We start from the raw sequence: 19473 nt of genomic DNA, 5'->3' as shown, positions 1-19473 counted from the left end.
ATCTTCACAAATTGGCAGTTCCACAAGTTACGTAACTTCACAGGTCAAAATGTGAAAAGCATGCTATTGGTATGCATCAGAGTATCATGAAGGTAATTATCTGAAACGCATCACCACCATCCCAGCGTGCATGTAAAATGTAGTTTGTCTCTGGATGTCTGACACCACGGCATTTTATGAGCATTTCATTGTAAGAATAATACAAATAATTTTAACTTGTAACACGCTGCACAGCATTCGCTCGCTCTCGAAGAGAGAGAGAGAGTGGCTCAGAGGCTCAAGGAGGAACCACAGATGAGCGGGGAGGAAACAGCTAGGCGGTGAGCCTGTGCCAAATTACTCCCAAGTTATAGGTCCTCTATATATAAAGGCGTTATCGGCCAATGAACGAATGTATGCATGTGTTTGGGAGGAAACTAGAATACCCAGGAGAAAAGATAAGTGGACACATTATTTGAATCCTAATGCCAGTCCTAATTGGTTTAAACACTATGCCCAAGTAAAAATACACTGCATAATTATACTAACGATCACCCACATCTTTAATGTGTCTGAAAAGTACATCAGAATGCGTGGAACTGCCATTCGCATCAACTCTATGGCAAGTCATGCACCCTCACGATTACAGTTAGATACAAACATTTTTGTTCCGAACATCTCATTAAAGATCACGTATCATTATAGTTTAACGATACGGTGGCACAAAAACTAAACTTTTTTTTATTTGACCAGGTAAGGCCCACTGAGCTATAATAGCTATTTTTCAAAAGCGACCTGGCCACACACAAATGATAGCTCAACGAAGTGGCTTATCATGTGGAAATGTTTTGGAGACAAATACTCTAAAAGCATGTTGATTCTACATGTTGAGGGAAAAACCGGAGGACACGGAGAAAAATCCACACGACCACGGGGAGAACACCCAAACTCCATATATACAGGTGTCAGTGTCGGCATCAAACCCACGACCTCCTGCATACCAGGCAAGGTAGTTAACATCTCGCCACCGTGCCGCCCATATAAAATCCACGTGTGTTTTGCAGCTTCACGTGGTCCTACGAGAAAATCAACCGGAGCATTGTCCAGGTGTTCACGGGCCAAGTGGTGGAGATCTTCGATGAGGAGTTCCGCATCCTCTATGGCCAGTCGGAGACACCAGACAGCAGCTGCAGCCCCAGCCGGGGTATCGCACAGCAGCGCGACATTTGGGACCATCGCTTCCAGCTCGACGGGAAGACGCAGGACGCACGAGCCTGGGCGTTTGCGCGCAACTCGTCAAGCCACGGCTTAAGAAACTCCTACTCGTCGATCAAGGGTGGAGGGTTCTCCAAGGACAGAACCGCCAACCCGAGCGTCGCGTCCGGTGACAAGGACTTGCTGATGATGTCGTATGATGAGGTTCACGCGAGGAAGAAGTGGCTACAGAAGCAGCAGCGCGACTCCGGCACCCCCGACAAGCCCCCGGTGCTCTTTCGTAATCAGAATGCGTCTGGGGCACTGCAGAGTCGGAGTTCAACTTGCAATGCCTGGAAGCGTCACAGCTATGCTGGGGAGTTAATGGAAAGTAGCAGCAGCTTTCAAGCAAGCAATATGTTTTTTGAGAGCAGGGATCAGGGAAGCATTCGGCCGACTGGCCGCTGCCAGGACAGTACGGCGGCCAAAATGTGCGGGCCTGCCCGCTACGGAAGTGTACGCTTTCTAGATGTCGAAAGTCAGAAGTTTAGGGGGCCGGAATTGTTTCTGCAGAGGCAGGCATCTTTACTTTGTGAAGGCTCCCAAGAGGGCTCCATGACAAATTCAGAGCAGGAGAGCTGCAAATTCACAACGCATCACAACTCGGAGAAATTCAGCAAGCTGTCGTCTTCTTCGAGGGAGGTGAAGGTAGGCTCGCAGTTTCTGAGCAGCGGTGGCAAACCAGAAGGCAATACCCCTGGCCGGCTGTACGCAATGCCACCGCAGTTCCACGAACAGAGACGGTCCAACGGTGAGCACGCCAACACGGGTGCCACAGGAAGGCAGGGAATGGCTACAAAAGTCAACTCTGACCACAAATTAAGAGCCAACCGTTACTTTGACAAGAATAGCTGTAATGAGGAAGGCAACACTTCAGATGTGAAAGGAGATGATGTCAACTACCCCGGAAAATTAGACAGGTCTCCAAGAATAACCGCCGAGGCAAAAACGACGCGGGAAATTATTAACATCAAATCTAAGTTTAAGTTTGCACGGAATTTGTGGTTTCAGGCCTCCCTACCATTGAGCAGCATGTACAAAAGGGAGTCTGCGATCAATAAATATGATGCTACAGTGGACCGTGTACACGTGGAAAGGTTTCCTAAGTATGTGTCACAAGTATCGCTCAAGCAAGGGAGGAATTCAGAAATTACAAACGATGAGAGTGAAACACATTCCAGCGAGCAGCCCTTGCTCTTTTCAAGATTCAGGACAGCTCCGAAAGATCAAGTCAAGGAGACAGTGAGAAGCTCTTTACCAATTTTGTCGGCAACCGGGGGCCAGGATCATCTTCAGCTGAATCGTCATCAAACCACGTCCATGAATAACCTTCAGAGCAAGGAAGCAACGGGCGACTGTCGCAATGGAATGCCAGCGGAACGCTCGGGCGAATTGTCCCTTCGCACGCTCTCAATGCCATCCTTCATGGAGACCGGGCCCCAAGGACTTCCCCAGGGAGCTACGATGAAGATGTCTTCGTTATGCAAAGAGGGGGAAAAGGATGAGAGCGCGATGGCAAAACTCAAAAGGTCACCAGAATTCCGATCGCTGTTTTACTTTTCGCCGGACAAGGGATACGAGCACTTTTTGAATGAAGCCGCTCAGAGGATAGATGATGCCAGGTCAGATGAGCTGGCTGGAAGACAAGCGGAGAGCAGCATCCCGAAGAACACCAAGCTTTTGGAGAAGAGTAAAGTGAACGCTCTACCTTACGCAGCCTCTCCCTCAAAGTACGAGCACATCCCTACCTCTTTCACGCTAGCCTCTGCTGAGACGAAGAGCTCGGCGCTGCTCGAGAATTTCAGTCCTGATGTCAGCACCAATTGTCTTGTGGATACAAAAAACTCCAATATGGCACCACTGCCCAGTCCCAGACTAAACGCAGGGAGCAAACTAACCAAGAGACCGAGTGAGGTTAGGCCAGAGTCGAATTACTTGGGTGGGGCTTGCCACAGAGAGTCAATCAGTGGGGCCCTTGACGAAGTGGCCCCTACAGCAGCCGACCTGACCCCAAATGATGTTGATCTGACTCACACTAAAGCACAGGAGCTGACCCCTAGAGCAGTGGAACCAGGAGACAAAGAAGTAGACCCCGATACCGCAAAGCCCGAAGACGTAAACAAGAGCATTGATCTCCGGTCGCAGGAGCTACTGCAGAAGATCGACTGCATGCGCAGAGAGAAGCGCCCTTACAGTCGCTTTGAGGTCTTCTACAAGACTGATGAGGACGACGCGGGGAAAGGGTTAGCAGCAGAGGCACCGGCGGTACCGGACACTCGTCCCGTGTGGCAGTCAAGGTTTGACGTGGACTTGGGAAGAGGTGGAGCGCAGGCGTCGCTCGCTGACTACAACCGGCTGAGCCGGCACGGCTCGCTTTCCAATCTAAACAGCTCCTTCAGGACCGACGGAGGTTTTGGTGGCCCCGGAGGTGGTCACCGAACCACTACAATGAAGCGATTAACACCGCAGCAGTTGCAGCAGCAGCAGCAGCAGCGCCACGTGCATACCAATCATCTGACCGGCGACCGGCAGAAGGAAGAGAGGCGGCTGCCTAAATTAATGCAGAGGTTCGTGGTCACGTTCAAAGCCAAGAAGAAGTAAGCAGAGGACGACGTTTCAAGAGAGGAGCGCGTGGAGAAATATTTTCTGTATATTTTTTTTTGCGGGTGGAGCAGTTGCGTAGCGGTTTCCGTACTGCGCATTGAACTCAGCGGTCTGTTTTGCTCGAACACGGCCAACATCAGTGGCGAGTGACATTTGAACTGTCCTTGCCTCCCCCGCTCCTCTCCCCCCGCCTTTACTGAGCAGCGCATTGAACGGGTTTGTGAATATAACGCACATTTACACCCACTGCTTGCCTTGGGAAATGTCTACCATTGAGATTTTGCGTAAGAGGAATTAGCGTGAGATACAACCCGGCTGAGTCTTAATCACAACGTATTTGTGTAAATAATATAGTATTTAATTTATACGTTTTATGCATGTTCAACTTGTTTCGCGCCGTACGTAGTCAACCGTGCTCATCGGAGGTTGTATTGAGTCTCATTTGCATTTACTTCCCTTTCTCAATTGACTGCTGGAGAAAGGCCCGCAGTGTCGGTCATGGGATTTTCTCACCATAATTCACCAAGCTGAACTTGTCAAAGTTGGTTTCCAAAGTGGAACTGTTTCTGTTCCATGGCCACTTGCAGGCGTCGCACCCCGCGATTCATCGCATTGTTTCATGCCGGCGTCCTGATGCTATAACCACCTGTGATTGGATGGGATTGATCCCATGCAGCTTCTTTCGACTCAAAACCGGCCCACCGCATCACAAATACATGTAATCGACAAGTTACAAAGCACGGGTAACATGTTTAAAAATCCCTGTGCGTGGGCACTTGATGCCATTTTCATCATCTTAAAGTGTACAGTCACCGTAAACTAAATAAAACAAAAACGCAACACCTTTGTCATTAGCTCTGTAGCTTTCAAAGGAAAACGTATGATCGGCGACGTTTCGGGCAATGGCCCTCCTTCACAGCACATTCATTCTATGGAGGGCCAATGAAGACAAAGCGTTGCCTGAAACATTACGTGTTGTATAGTTTTACTATGAAAGCCGCAGTGCCATTGACGAGCGTGATATTGAAGTTTTTTGTTTGTTGTGCCTGTTCACCACATATAATGTGCTTTAACTGAATCAATGGCACTTTTATGAACAAAAATAGTGAATTGTAAGCTCATAAAATGGTGTTACTTGGCATACATTGCAGAGTCAATGTATCTGTACATCTGCAACCAACGGATGATTGCAATCTCGCAGTGGTTGTGTCTATTTAAAACGAGGACTAGTGTTGACAATCGGGCAGGATCTTCCGCTCTGACCGCACAAACGATTCGGTGAGCTTAGCTGCAGAGTGAACCGGAGCAGCCTAATCTTGAACGGAACAGAATGAAGGAAACATTTTTGTCTCTCTCTCAAAAATCAAAGCATGACGCAGTAAAACCTTGCACACATACACGGCCCCATTTGATCAATTCACTGCTGGATGAGGGCCTCCCCATGTCGTGTGTTGTGAGGATTGTTTGGCAATACTTCACCTAGCTGCTCAGTATAGTCTGGTGAACGGCGAGGTGCAGGCCAGGTTGGTTGGTTAAGTGTGGGTTGGTTAAGACGGGCAGTGGGAGCATAGAAGCACGGTGCAACTATGGATTTTGTTTTTCGATCCTCGTGCCTGAAGTTTGTTCGGCAAGTTAATTCAACGTGGTGAAAATAAAGAGTCGTAGACCAATCAGTTTACAGAGGAATGTTTTTAATAAAATACATACGACCTACTTCTACATATCGTTTGCAAACAAGGTCATTTACGGTAATAAAATGTAATGGAACAAAAACCGAAAAGTACAAAGCATAAACACAAGCATTCTACTCACCTGGTATCGACAATCAAGGGTATTTCCCTGTCCCCAGACGACCTGCTTGTCAGTTTTGATGTAGTTTCCTTATTCACCAAAGTTCCTGTACCTGACACCATCGCAATAATTGAAGACTTGGTTCATCAAGGACTAAACACTGAGGTACCCCCCCTGGTGAGACACTGTTTAACCAATACATACTTCACTTGGAATGGAACTTTCTACAAACAAACTGAGGGCACCCCAATGGGCTCCCCCCTATCTCCGGTTATAGCTAACATTTTCATGTAGAAATTTGAGACTGACGCCATCCAGACTGCCACTCTGCGCCCAACCTTATGGAAGAGGTACGTGGATAACACTTTTGTCATCTGGCCACATGGCCGGCCTACTCTAGACCAATTCTTCGACCACATCAATTCCATACACCCAGCCATCAGATTTACCATGGAAGTCGAAAAAGATGGCAAGCTACCTTTTATGGATGTCCTAATAAAAAAGAGACCTGATTGTTCAATGAGCCACTCTGTTTATAGGAAAGCTACCCATACGGATGCTTATCTGAAACCGGATTCCCACCACCATCCATCACAGAAGAATTTTCTCATCAAGACTCTGTACCATAGAGCCCAATGCATATCCGACCAGGAACACATAGGCAGTGAACTTAAGCACGTACACCAAGTTCTTAAGGCTAATGGTCACTCCGACGATACAATCCGCAAAGCTATCACTCAAACCATGAAGAAGGACCCTCTTGAGGAGCCTTTAAAAACCATCACTTTACCCTACATTGCGGGGTTCACAAAAAAGATCTCCAAAATCTTGAATAAACACAAGATCCAGGTCCGTTTCAACACATTACATAAAATCCGTGATCTGGTTCCGTCTGTAAAAGATGTGATTCCGGATATACAGTACCTTGGTGTCTACAAACTAAGTTACCTCTGTGGTAGTAGTTACATTGGAGAAACCAAACGCCATGTCTCGGACCGCATTCGTGAACACAAAGCAGACCTTAAACACGGTAGGACCAACACCTCGGCCGTGGCAGATCATTGTTATAATTCAGTAGGCTCACATGACATTGACTTCTCCAAGACAGAGGTTCTTTGTAAGCCATCTGGCGACCATGAGAGATTCGTTCATGAGGCTATCCACATATACAAGCACAGAGACAATTTCAACCGAGAAGATTGATTCTGGCTTAGCAATCATTGGAAGGATTTGATAAACCATTTCAGGTCTTAATTGATTGTTCACGCTTACGGTGGCTTTCAGACAGCATACATTAATTTTTCGTCTCCCCCCTCCTCTTTTCAGAACATAGATGGACTCGTCCTTCTAAACAAACTGCCAAATCGCTACGCGTGGCGCTAACGTTTTTTTTATAAATAAATAAATACACCGTTTAAAAATAAATAAATGCAAACCAACACTTCTTTCAAATGTTTCTTGCCGTTGGTTTTTCACACCTGATGATGACCGTTTGTGTTATGGTCGAAACGTCGTGAGAATTTTTATTGTTTAATATATATTTTATTATTTTATTGTTTCCCTTCAACGTGACTTTACCGAAAGAGCTAAGAATACAAATATGCTTGTGTAGAGGGCTCACACTTTACAGGCAGAGTCACCGAGGAAAATATACACTGGGCTACGTAGAGCTGACCCACTCATACAGCCACATCGCCAGTGTCTGTTTATATAGCTGGCTGACTATACAGCAGGGGTCGGGAACCTATGGCTCGCGAGCCAGATGTGGCTCTTTTGATGATTGCATATGGCTCGCAGATAAAACAAAATATTCTCACTTGTTTTAATCCATCCATCGATTTTTCACTGCGCATGTCTTGTTCAGGGCTGCAGGAGCAATTGTCCATTATTTTAATTGGATGATACTGGCCTACGTTTGCCGTTGCTGGGTAAAACAGGTAAACGCCCCCTTTTGAATCAGTCTGAGACTGCGTCTGCTTGGTCATTAGCTCAAAGCTAACCCTTCCACGAAGAAGATGGCGAAAAGAAAAAAAGACGACGAGTATCGTACATTTCAGGACGAATGGACCGAAGAATTCGCCTTTGTGGAGAGAGCGGGTTCTGCGGTGTGTCTAATTTGCAATGACAAAATTACATCGTTGAAACGGTCGAATGTAAAGCGGCACTTCGACACGCGCCACGCTACCTTTGCATCAAAATACCCTGCGGGAGACAGCAGAAAGAAAGCGTGCCAAGAGCTTCTGAGCAGGGTGCAAGCTAGCCAGCAGCAACTCCGCGTATGGACCCGGCAAGGTGACTATAATTCGGCTAGCTTTGCTGGTTCTTTAGCAATAGTGAGGAACGGAAAACCATTCACAGATGGCGAGTATGCTAAAACGTTCATGCTGGATGTAGCCAATTAACTTTTTGATGATCTTCCGAACAAAGACAAGATAATCAAACGGATACAAGACATGCCTCTGGCGGCAAGAACTGTTCATGATCGTACCATCGTGATGGCAAACAAAGTGGAGGAAACGCAAGTGAAGGACATAAATGCAGCGCCGTTCTTTTCTCTGGCTTTGGATGAGTCAACAGACGTGAGCCATTTGTCGCAGTTCAGCGTGATTGCAAGATATGCTGTTGGTGACACACTGCGCGAAGAAAGTCTTGCTGTTCTGCCATTAAAAGGGTCCACAAGAGGTGAGGATTTATTCAAGTCTTTCATGGAGTTTGCTCAAGAAAAAAGTCTACCTATGGATAAACTTCTCTCAGTGTGTACTGATGGTGCTCCGTGTATGGTGGGGAAAAACAAAGCATTTGTGGCGCTTCTCCGTGAACATGAAAATAGACCCATCCTAAGTTTCCATTGCATTATACACCAGGAGGCACTTTGTGCTCAGATGTGTGACAGGCAGTTTGGCGAAGTGATGTCGCTGGTCATTCGTGTGATCAACTTTATTGTTGCCCGAGCCTTAAATGATCGCCAGTTTAAAACACTGCTGGATGAAGTTGTAAATAACTATCCTGGTCTGCTTTTGCACAGCAATGTGCGTTGGTTGTCAAGAGGGAAGGTGCTTAGCCGTTTTGCGGCTTGCCTGAACGAAATCCGGACTTTCCTTGAAATGAAAGGCGTCGGGCATCCTGAGCTAGCCGACACCGAGTGGCTCCTCAAGTTTTACTATCTCGTAGATCTGACTGAACATCTGAACCAGCTCAACGTGAAAATGCAAGGCATTGGAAATACAGTGTTATCCCTTCAACAAGCTGTATTTGCTTTTGAAAACAAGCTGGAGCTTTTCATCACGGATCTTGAAACAGGTCGTTTACTACATTTTGAAAAACTGAGCCAATTTAAAGATGCATGCACAGCAAGTGAGCCCATTCAAAACCTTGATCTCCACCAGCTAGCTGGCTGCACATCCAGTCTCCTACAGTCCTTCAAAGCACGCTTTGGAGAATTTCGTGAGCACACTCGTCTTTTTAAGTTTATCACCCATCCAAACGAGTGTTCACTGAACACAGCCGACCTGAATTACATCCCTGGTGTCTCCGTCAGAGATTTTGAAGCAGAAGTGGCTGACCTGAAGGCCTCAGACATGTGGGTGAATAAGTTCAAGTCACTGAATGAAGATTTGGAAAGAATCACACGACAGAAAGCGGAGTTGGCGAGCAAGCACATGTGGACAGAAATGAAAAAACTCCAACCCGAAGACCAGCTGATTCTCAAAACTTGGAACGCGCTTCCTGTCACATACCACACACTGCAGCGTGTGAGTATTGCTGTATTGACCATGTTTGGATCTACGTATGCATGTGAGCAGTCATTCTCACATCTTAAAAACATCAAGTCCAACCTACGATCACGTTTAACGGATGAAAGCCTCAACGCTTGCATGAAGCTTAACCTCACCAAGTACCAACCCGACTACAAAGACATCAGCAAATCCATGCAGCACCAGAAGTCGCATTAATGGTGAGTGTTATAACAACATTATTTAAAAGAATAAATTCAGAGGCTTATTATACTGACATTTAGTTGAATTCACTTTTAAAATATATTATATGGCTCTCACTGAAATAAATTTCCAAATTTTTTGCTTTCATGGCTCTCTTAGTCAAAAAGGTTCCCGACCCCTGCTATACAGCGACGATGACAATGGGGCCGTACAGTGGATCGGCTATATGGCCGGACGATGATGAAGAAATGACGGCGAAGATAGTGACGGCAGCCAGGATCCGAACCCCCACGACAGCCCGAACCTCCGGTTACCTCCATCTTATATACTCCTCAGCGTGGCCAAGCCCCGCCTCTGGCCACGCCCCCCTTCTAGAACTCTCGTGCAGGTTCCAGGAGCTTCCCGACTGATCCCCGCCTCTGACCCTTGGCCCAGTTACGCCCCCCTTATGGTTGGCTGTTATATAGCGCACCCATACGTGTAGTTATCCTTCATGGTCAACAGATGGCACCCTGTCACTACACTTGGAATCACACTGAAAGAGGAACATGTGGATTAGGGAAAATACGCAGGTTAAAGACATCAAACTGTTGCTAGCGAAGAGTTAAAGAACAGTGATGGAGTGGCAGCCAAAGAATGAAATGCCTCAGAGAGGATGTCTACTGATGAGGAGCAATCAAATTAGCTCGTGTTCCAGTGTAGTGAAACACAATTCTCGTGTATGAAGAAATTACGAGGCGATATGAACCTTATGTCGGTACTCCGGGGTACCATAGTGTAATGTCCGTGATGCAGTAATTTTTAGTCTGTTGATGGTCGGCGATGCGACAATCGACGCATCTCGACGAGCTGTACACGATGCACCACTACGGTGCGTACGAGCGTTCAGGGTTTCAGTGCAATGGTCCTCGCTGCGTTTCGACATCGCGGAGTGTGGCACTGATTTCGGATTGATTGGTACCCCAGTCGCGGAGTTAGGTAACACCCCTGGACAAAAATAGTGTCCCAGAAATAAAGTATTTAATTCAATCTTGATTTGAAGCTTTCGTGAATGCAGGAATCCATACTCTTTGGTTCTTTCGGTAAAGCCACGTAGGTAGAAAATAAATTAAATAACGACGTTTCGGGCGCAACACAAGCGTCCGTCATCAGGTGGGAAAGTATGGCCTGCTGCTGAGGCAGACTGTTCTGTGCGTAAAAATATTTAATTGCCTTGGCCATTTTGTATTATTTGGCACCCTGGGGTACCACCATAAGGATCAGCTGATAAAGGGAGCTGGCAGCACGACGGAGAACTGCAGAGATGAGACTCCAAAGTGGAACTGTTGAATGTGAACGTTAACAGCACCACTGAGTGGACGGAGCCCCGCCCCTACAGCTCGTGGCTGTGACGTGGCGTGTGTTCGGTTGACAGCCGCGGGGGCTGTCGATTGGGGCAACTAAAGGGCAGCCACGAGGCTATTGGTTGTGGCAATTAAATGCAGTAATTAAATAATTAGATTAAAAGGGGTCAAATGGAAGGTGGAGTTCAGTTAAGCCTGGAGAGGGAGTGGCTGGTTTGTGAGAGCTCGATAGTGAGTTATAGGAGTGTAAATAACACATTACCGATGGTTACAATTGTATATTTTATTAAAATGTGCCACCCACTTTGGGTTTAAACGTGCACAATTGTCAGTCTCCTCTTACTGTTTAGTCAAATTTAGGCGATGTTACACCAGTGCTGCGGGGTTTGTTACATTAAGTGAAGCTATTTGAAGATGGTTTAAATTGAATTTTGTTTAATCATGATAACTCATGTGACAAGCATGGTGTAATTTACAAGAGTGACTTCGGTCACTAAAATTATAAATGTAAGAACAAAATAAAGTACAACAATCAGCTGGAATACAACATCGTTACAGAAGAAATGGGCATGATCATTAATCAATATAAATACATTTCCTGCAACGAAAATTCGTTTGGGATAAAGTAGTTTTAAAAACCATTCACCATGAACATTTGTTAACTTAGATATTTAAAAATGTATTTAGGGTGATTGTTGTAATCACAAAACACTGGTGGCACATATGGGTCTGTGCTGTTGAGAGTGATGAAATGGAGCACAGATTCAGGGGGGGTGTGTTGACGTCACACTCACAGGGGCCATGTGACCTGTGCACGGTACATCACTGTGATGTCACTGTGATATCACATCCTCGCACAGACTCAGTTGCTAATCTGACAGGGTGGGGGTCAGACATGTTCTATATTTTATATATGGGTTTCTTACATTTGAAAGTTTTACAACAAATCAAATTCAGCCATCATCATTTTGAGACGGACACATTTTATACTTTACGCCACAATGGTGAAGGGCAAGAATAAGGGCTTCATTAAGCATATCAAGAACATCTTTTGTTGCTGCCGCAGTATTTCAGATGATGTGGTTTATGAGCCAGGCAGCTGTGTTCCGAGCACAGCGGCAAGTCGTGAGGAAAGCCCGGTAGCTAGCCATGAGAAGACCGAGGTGGCAACTCATGAGGCGAGCCCATTGGCTAACCGTGAAATGAGCCAGGAGGCAAGCCACCAGGTGAACCCAATAGCTAACCATGATATGAGCCAGGTGGCTATCCATGAAATGACCGAGGTGGCTAGCCGTGAGACTATCCCGGTGGCTAGCCGTGAGGTGACCCCAATGGCAATTCATGAGGCGAGCCCGGTGGCTAGCCGTGAGATGGGCCAGGAGGCAAGGTGGACCCAGTGGCTAACCATGACAAAAAAATCAGCAGACTACCTGTTGGATCTCCTCACTGTTTCGAAGAACAAATGTGACCTAAGGTCTTCGCTCATTTACCAGCTTCACATTCCTTATTGCCGTAAAAATACTGAAGGGCCTTTTCTATGAATGCCCCCAGGGTCTAGAATGCTATCGCCAATAAACTGCAACTTTGATCACTACCTGTGAGATCTTCACTCAAAACTGCCCGTGGAGTTGTACACCCCTAGATGCAACTGCTATTCAGAATGGCCTGAAATCACACGTATCATTCGGGATGACCGCTGCAAAGTATGGTCTTGAGTTTTGATTATAGTGTGCTGATCATTAAAGGTGTATTGAAAAATTTAGATTCTGCTACTGATACTCCTGTTGTAATGGAGTGACTAATGCAGACAGCTATGGCTGAAAAGTTTGGTCGTACATGTAATGTATATCGTTTATTGTTACATTTGAATCCGTTTCTATGATCACTGTTTTGAAAACGTTTTGGTTTAGCCATGTTTGTTTTTTGTAGTAGAGTTAGCCTGATAACTTTAATCTACATTGTCTTATGGTTGTTATTGTTTGACTTGCATCCCACTTTACTTTTTGCACACAGCGTTGAAATACGGTGTTTTTTTCTGGAAGACCTTGCTGTTTTTTCCAGGATTTTTCTGTTGCGTGTAGTCACTTGAAGGTTTTTCTTGTTCATGTTTTTGTTTTGTTGCGGTAGCACCCGAATCAAGAGCCGCATGGCTCACAGGGATATACTTAATAAATGAAACATGAGGCTGGTGGCTAGTAATGAAATGACAAAGGTGGCTAGCCGTGAGACAAGCCCAGTGGCTAGCGTTGAGACGAGTCCGGTGTCTAGCCAAGAGGCAAACCAGATGGGTAGCCATGGGCTGAACCCAATGACAGACAGCGGGTCAAACCTGGTGGCAGGCCGTGGGCCAAGCCCGGTGGCTTATCGGGAACTAAGTGTAGGCGAATGGGGCAACATGAGCCTGGCGGCAAGCCACGACGATATGCTTGCTGCCAGCAACAAGGCTGCCCAATGTGAGGGCTGCCAGGCTACCAGCCAGCGGGGCAACTCAGGTCCCGTGAGTGACCAGGCTGCTGGTCCCGGGGGAGGCCAGGCAGCAAACCGCGGGGTCGTCCAAGCCGCCGGTCAAGCTGTCAGCTGGAGGGGCGGCCAGCATTGCGCTTATGGGGGTGTCCTGGATCGCAAACGGAAGTGTGCGATTTCATCCACAGCATCTGCCATCATCAGGCCCACCTCAGATTCCTCCAGTCCCGGGTAACCCTGCTGTGGAAGGTAAACTTGTGCCAATGTAACCTCCATCTTGACTTTTAAATTCCCTCCCATGATCTCTTTTCCAAAGTTCATAAAACCTTGTCCAATCCAAAAAAAGGTGTTAACGCTTTGCTACTATAATTTCACTATGGGCCGATTGACGTTTCAGGCATTTAGGACTGCGTTCAAAAACTGCATGAGCAAAAACCTCTCATGGTGCAACTGGAAAGTAATAGGCGACTCCGTAGTAGGGATGTTTTTGAGATTAAAATGTTTGATTGTTTAGGATTAATCTTTAATTTTCTGATTTTTGCATAATGTACATTGTTATATATGTTTAATTTGGTTGGCAAAACCTACACGAAGCCATGAGACACCATTAAATGTAGGGAAATCAACGTACATTCAGAATATTAATATTTATTTATCACGGGATACATCGATGCCCTTCTGTAACTGGTACCGATATTTAACTGCAAGGTACACAGACACACATCTAGTGACAAAATATGAAAAAGTGAAATATCAGACAAGGACCAGATTCACGCCCTTTTCATTCATTACGAATATTGTTAACTTGGCCACGTTTACAGAAATGTCAAAAACAGCTCATTGCAGTGGTGAGACACTGCTTAACCAATACATACTTCACTTGGAATGGAACTTTCTACAAACAAACTGAGGGCACCCCAATGGGCGCCCCCCTATCTCCGGTTATAGCCAACATTTTCATGGAGAAATTTGAGACTGACGCCATCCAGACTGCCACTCTGCGCCCAACCTTATGGAAGAGGTACGTGGATGACACTTTTGTCATCTGGCCACATGGCCGGCCTGCTCTAGGCCAATTCTTAGACCACATCAATTCCATACACCCAGCCATCAGATTTACCATGGAAGTCGAAAAAGATGGCAAGCTACCTTTTTAGATGTCCTAATATAAAAGAGACCTGATGGTTCAATGAGCTACTCTGTCTACAGGAAAGCTACCCATACGAATGCTTATTTGAAACCGGATTCCCATCACCATCCATCACAGAAGAATTCTCTCATCAAGACTCTGTACCATAGAGCCCAATGCATATCCGACCAGGAACACATAGGCAGTGAACTCAAGCACGTACACCAAGCTCTTAAGGCTAATGGTTACTCCGACTATACAATCCGCAAAGCTATCACTCAAACCATGAAGAAGGACCCTCTTGAGGAGCCTTTAAAACCCATCACTTTACCCTACATTGCGGGGTTCACAAAAAAGATCTCCAAAATCTTGAATAAACACAAGATCCAGGTCCGTTTCAACACATTACATAAAATCCGTGATCTGGTTCCGTCTGTAAAAGATGTGATTCCGGACATACAGTACCCTGGTGTCTACAAACTAAGTTGCCTCTGTGGTAGTAGTTACATTGGAGAAACCAAACGCCATGTCTCGGACCGCATTCGTGAACACAAAGCAGACTTTAAACACGGTAGGACCAACATCTCGGCCGTGGCAGATCACTGTTATAATTCAGTCGGCTCACATGACATTGACTTCTCCAAGAGAGAGGTTCTTTGCAAGCCATCGGGCTACCATGAGAGATTCGTTCATGAGGCTATCCACATATACGAACACAGAGACAATTTCCACCGAGATGGATTCTGGCTTAGCAATCATTGGAAGGATTTGATAAACCATTTCGGGTCTTAATTGATTGTTCACGCTTACGGTGGCTTTCAGACAGCATACCTTAATTTTTCGTCTCCCCCCTCCTCTTTTCCGAACATAGATGGACTCGTCCTTCTAAACTGTCAAATCGCTATCCGTGGCGCGAACGTTCTAAAAATAAATAAATACCGCCACTTCTTTCAAATGTTTCTTGCCGTTGGTTTTCACACCTGATGACTGTTTGTGTTACAGTAGAAACGTCGTGAGAATTTTTTAAATATATATTTTATTAATGTATTGTTTCCCTTCAACGTGACTTTACCGAAAGAACCAAGAACGAAAGAACCACGAATATGAATAACTGCAGTCACAAAAGCTTTAAATCAAAATTTAACATGGGGAACACCTGTTTCCTCAATGCGACCCTGCAGTGCCTAACTTACACTGGCAGACACCACTCAGGAAGATGTGAAATACCAAATAGTTGAAAATAATTGTTTTTGAAGATTTCGTGGCTGTGTGCTGCACCTGCAGCTGAGCTGTGATTGGTGTTGTACTGACAGCATGTGCCACCCCTGCCTCACTTCACAGGTAGAGAGAATCGATTTTGTATGATGTGCATACTGTAGAGGCACACCATTGCAACATTCAGCTCCAAGGGCAAGGTCATCAAGCCCTTGGAAATCGTACAAAACCTCATGTGAGTTCCATCCAGTACAACACAATTGTACACACTCCAAAGTGAATTGAGAACCTAGTCATTGGCTGCAAGGTGACATAGGGTTCAAACACGCATAGCAAAAAGGAGTAACTGTCCCATGTGCACACTTGGTAAAGATGATGCATCTGTAAGCCACCGTATGTGTGATGTTGTTCATTTCCACGTGCAGGCCAGAAGAACATATGGAAAAGACCTCGGTGATTAACCAGATCTTCACAGGGCAGCTGAGATCGACAGGTGTGTGCCAGCTCCATGTGCAACATTCATCGCTGCAAGTAGCGATCACACCGAGTGTGACGACGCATGCTGAATAATGCAGATCAACTCTACACTCTCTTACGCACGTACAGAGCAGGACATAAGCAAAACACAAAAATACAGCGATCTCCCTGAAGCCTTAACAGAATGCTGGAGCAATTGCTATTAGCGAGTACCAATGTAGGCCAACAGGGCGCATGACAAGGTGGTGTGGCTAGCACCATGCCCGGCCACCTTCGGGTGGCTAGCACCAGTGCTGAAGTTACACAATGCACCAAATACTCATTTGAGGCTGAATTAACCTGGGAGAAGCCGAGGTTCAGATGTTTTGGCTGTGAGCAAGGATCGAAATCAATTCACCAGTGCGCTAACCGCTATATTTCCACTCCCCGCAGAATAGAAAAATGCACAAGCACACAGACACAACAACCCATATGATCATATACAAACACAAGTATTAAAGCTTAACATCAACTTGCATGCGTGCACGTAATTATTTGACAGCATTTAACTTGGAATTACCATGTGGCTCAGTGGGTTAGCCAGCAGCTCGCAATTGGAAGGTTGTAAGCTTAAATCCAGATTGGGGGTTAACTCGCTACATCATCAATCTGGGATCACTAAATTGAGTACCACGTTTTGGGGAAATCAACAGTGGTTGTCCTATTAACAGACTCCCTCTTACCATATGAATGAGGACAATCTACCACTGCCTTAGGTTTATAACGAGCAGATAATCACCATCTCAATGCCCATTTGAGCAGAAAATAACTTAGAATGTGAGTCAATATCACATGTGGTTGTATCTGAGTGGGTGATGTCTGGGGAATGACTGTGAGTTTGACTAGGGAACATGTAACTTCATTTTATTCTATTATTCTAATCAGAATGCTAACCTCCTCTAATTGCACGTGTGGATGTGTGCATGTGGGTTGATTTGTGTTTCACAGTGGAGTGCACGCAGTGTTCCTGCACCTCGGACAGATTCGAAAACTGCCTGGACATCAGTCTTCACATTAACGTAAGAATCGACGAGGACTCGATTGACTTAAATGGTATCTTTACTCGTGACGAGTTTCGGATTTAAAAGTTGGGATTAATTATTTTCTCCTTTTTAAACAACACTTTTGATCTTTTTCAGATCGTGTACATTACACAAGTAGCGTCACTCAAACACATTAAGTTTGCCGATCGTCTGGAATGCTGGACATCGGATGACTCTAAAAATTGAGAGCACATCCTTAAATCCTGTCAACTAAAGACACTGCCCTCTTATGTCACACCACAGCCAGTACAACATAAGGACTCACTGTTCTAACGGCTGCAAAAGTTGTTTCCAGTGTTCTTTTCAAGCACTCATTTGCCGTCACGTCGTTTTTTTGACAGAATTCGCCAGATCTGCTGGCTGCTTTTGCAGATTTCACCAAGACAGAGACACTGGACGAATACACTTGCCAAAGGTGAGTATGGCACGACGTCAATTTCACGCGAGTCTGTCTACTTTGTAACGCCAACATATTTGTACAGTTTTTCACTGGGCATCTCGGTCATTAAACTGACACTGCTGCGCAGGTGCTGTTGCAAGGTGAAGGCCACGAAGAGGATGAGCCTTCACCATCTCCCGAACGTCTTGGCCCTCTCCATCAAGAGATATGACCTGTTTGGAAACAAGATCAATCGGGTAATGTTTGGTTAATATACATGTTTTTTTTACATTTCTCCTAAAATGTGGCCACATTTTCTCCAATTTTTCATTGCTTGTTTTTGTGCTGCTTCCTTTTTGAGTCATTGCTGTGATTTATTTCGCGTTATTTCTTTTGCCACGGTATTAACCGAGATCACTCGTACAAATGTGACTTTTCATGTTCTCTCGAGCTCCCACCTGGTTAATCTACCTAAACTGGGCCCTATGGTAGAGAAATCTTAACTCCCTCCCCTAGTATACAGGTCGTGGGTTCGATCCCGATCCTAATGCCTGTATATTTGGAGTTTGCATGTTCTCCCTGTGTTCACGTGGGTTTTTCTCCGGGTCCTCCAGTTGCTTCTAGAGTATTTGGCTGCTATAACTATTCACAGTGATAAGCCACTTCGTTGAGCTATCATTTGTGGCTAAATCGCTTCTGAGAAAGAGCTATATAGTTCAGTCAACATTACCTGGTAAAGTAAAAAAATAGAACAAAAACTATAATAAAGAACTAAACTCGACCCTGCATCATTCTTCTCCTCTTCTCTGCCTAACACCATCTCTGTTTCTGCATCACTGCCTCCTCCCGCACCACTGCAGCATTGCCCGTACCCACAGCACCTGGACGTGCGGCCATTCATGTCGCAGCAGGAGGACGCAGGATTTGAACTTTCAAATGTAATAAATTATTTTATGGATTATCGGTTCGATTACTCAACTTATAGGACAACACAATAATAGGTGGAATAAGAGGGTCACCTCTGTTCCTCATGTGTCATTTTACGAATATATGGGGAGTTTAGGTGCAATTGGATAATCGTCGTAATTAATCTTCGATGTTGTTTGCATACAGATCTGCGATGGGAGATGGTTCCGGATGGACGACGACTTGGTGACGCCGGTCGACACCAGGGTGGTCATGGAGAAACAGGCATACATCCTCTTCTACATCAGGTGAGTTACTCACGAGTTGTATTTGTGGGTATGCCCACAACAACTGTGGTCAATGTGGAAGAGTAGACCAAATATCATCCAGAGTTTGTCTACTCGAGGATTTTCTGCCAGCAGTGGCATGAGCAAGAAATTTCAGAGCTACGCCGTTATCATTAAAACTTTAACCTAAGTTGGGCAGGTTGCCTTCCGCCTTTGCTGTTAAGGCTCCATCTCTGTTGAGCTCACGGGAAGTTCACCAGGTTGCCCTTTGGGCCAATGAAACTCACGTAGCGGTCGTTCCATGTGCTGTGTGCAGGTCCCCAGAGATGAAGGCCATACCCGTGTGCAGTCAAATCAACGGCGGCCATGGGAAATGGCATCAAAAGAGGCGGCAGCGACAACCCCTGACCCCGGCGATCAACCGTCATCACTGATGGATGATATCACAAGGGACGTGGTCAAGTTGCTGCCACTGCCACCACCGCTGCCACCACTGCAAGGGCGATGCACACCGGGTCCTGATGAATACCGCTGATACAACACAGCCCAGCAGCGCCAGCACCACATCCACAAAGAAGATTATTACCATTGTAAATGTGTACATTTTATTATTTTGTGAATACCAT

The 19473-nt window shown here is 45.7% G+C and overlaps 2 protein-coding genes and 1 long non-coding RNA gene across 3 annotated transcripts in view; 2 read left to right on the top strand and 1 right to left on the bottom strand.

Annotated features, from left to right (window-relative positions):
• Positions 1 to 7366, top strand: part of LOC116950524 (uncharacterized) — a 17423-nt gene extending 10057 nt beyond the window's left edge. Inside the window, exon 5 of the mRNA XM_076072788.1 lies at positions 1044 to 7366. Within this exon, the coding sequence (XP_075928903.1) occupies positions 1044 to 3834 (2791 nt within the window). The 3' untranslated portion in view covers positions 3835 to 7366. The remainder of the gene's footprint in view (positions 1 to 1043) is intronic.
• LOC116950571 (ubiquitin carboxyl-terminal hydrolase 17-like protein D) lies at positions 7361 to 19473 on the top strand. The gene is made up of 6 exons (XM_032968472.2): positions 7361 to 16209; positions 17181 to 17251; positions 17617 to 17690; positions 17803 to 17911; positions 18768 to 18868; positions 19164 to 19473. The coding sequence occupies exons 1-6, from the start codon at positions 16119 to 16121 to the stop codon at positions 19279 to 19281; spliced, it is 564 nt and encodes a 187-aa protein (XP_032824363.2). The 5' UTR covers positions 7361 to 16118; the 3' UTR covers positions 19282 to 19473.
• On the bottom strand, positions 17274 to 19257 carry LOC142930475 (uncharacterized). Its single transcript, XR_012946398.1, has 2 exons — positions 19135 to 19257; positions 17274 to 17887 (listed from the first exon to the last, which is right to left on the bottom strand). It is a non-coding gene; the product is annotated as an uncharacterized LOC142930475 (long non-coding RNA).

The sequence above is a fragment of the Petromyzon marinus genome, chromosome 39 (genome assembly GCF_048934315.1).
Source record: "Petromyzon marinus isolate PM22_M1 ecotype Great Lakes invasive population chromosome 39, UKy_Petmar_22M1.pri1.0, whole genome shotgun sequence".
NCBI classification, from domain to species: Eukaryota; Metazoa; Chordata; class Hyperoartia; order Petromyzontiformes; family Petromyzontidae; genus Petromyzon; species Petromyzon marinus.
This window is presented reverse-complemented; position numbering and strand designations above follow the sequence as displayed.

Coding starts and splice junctions, on each gene's coding strand:
- LOC116950571 (XM_032968472.2), top strand. CDS start 16,119: ATGTTGTTCATTTCCACGTGCAGGCCAGAAGAACATATGGAAAAGACC. Junction 17,691..17,802: donor GACGAATACACTTGCCAAAG/GTGAGTATGGCA, acceptor ACTGCTGCGCAG/GTGCTGTTGCAAGGTGAAGG. Junction 18,869..19,163: donor TACATCCTCTTCTACATCAG/GTGAGTTACTCA, acceptor TGCTGTGTGCAG/GTCCCCAGAGATGAAGGCCA.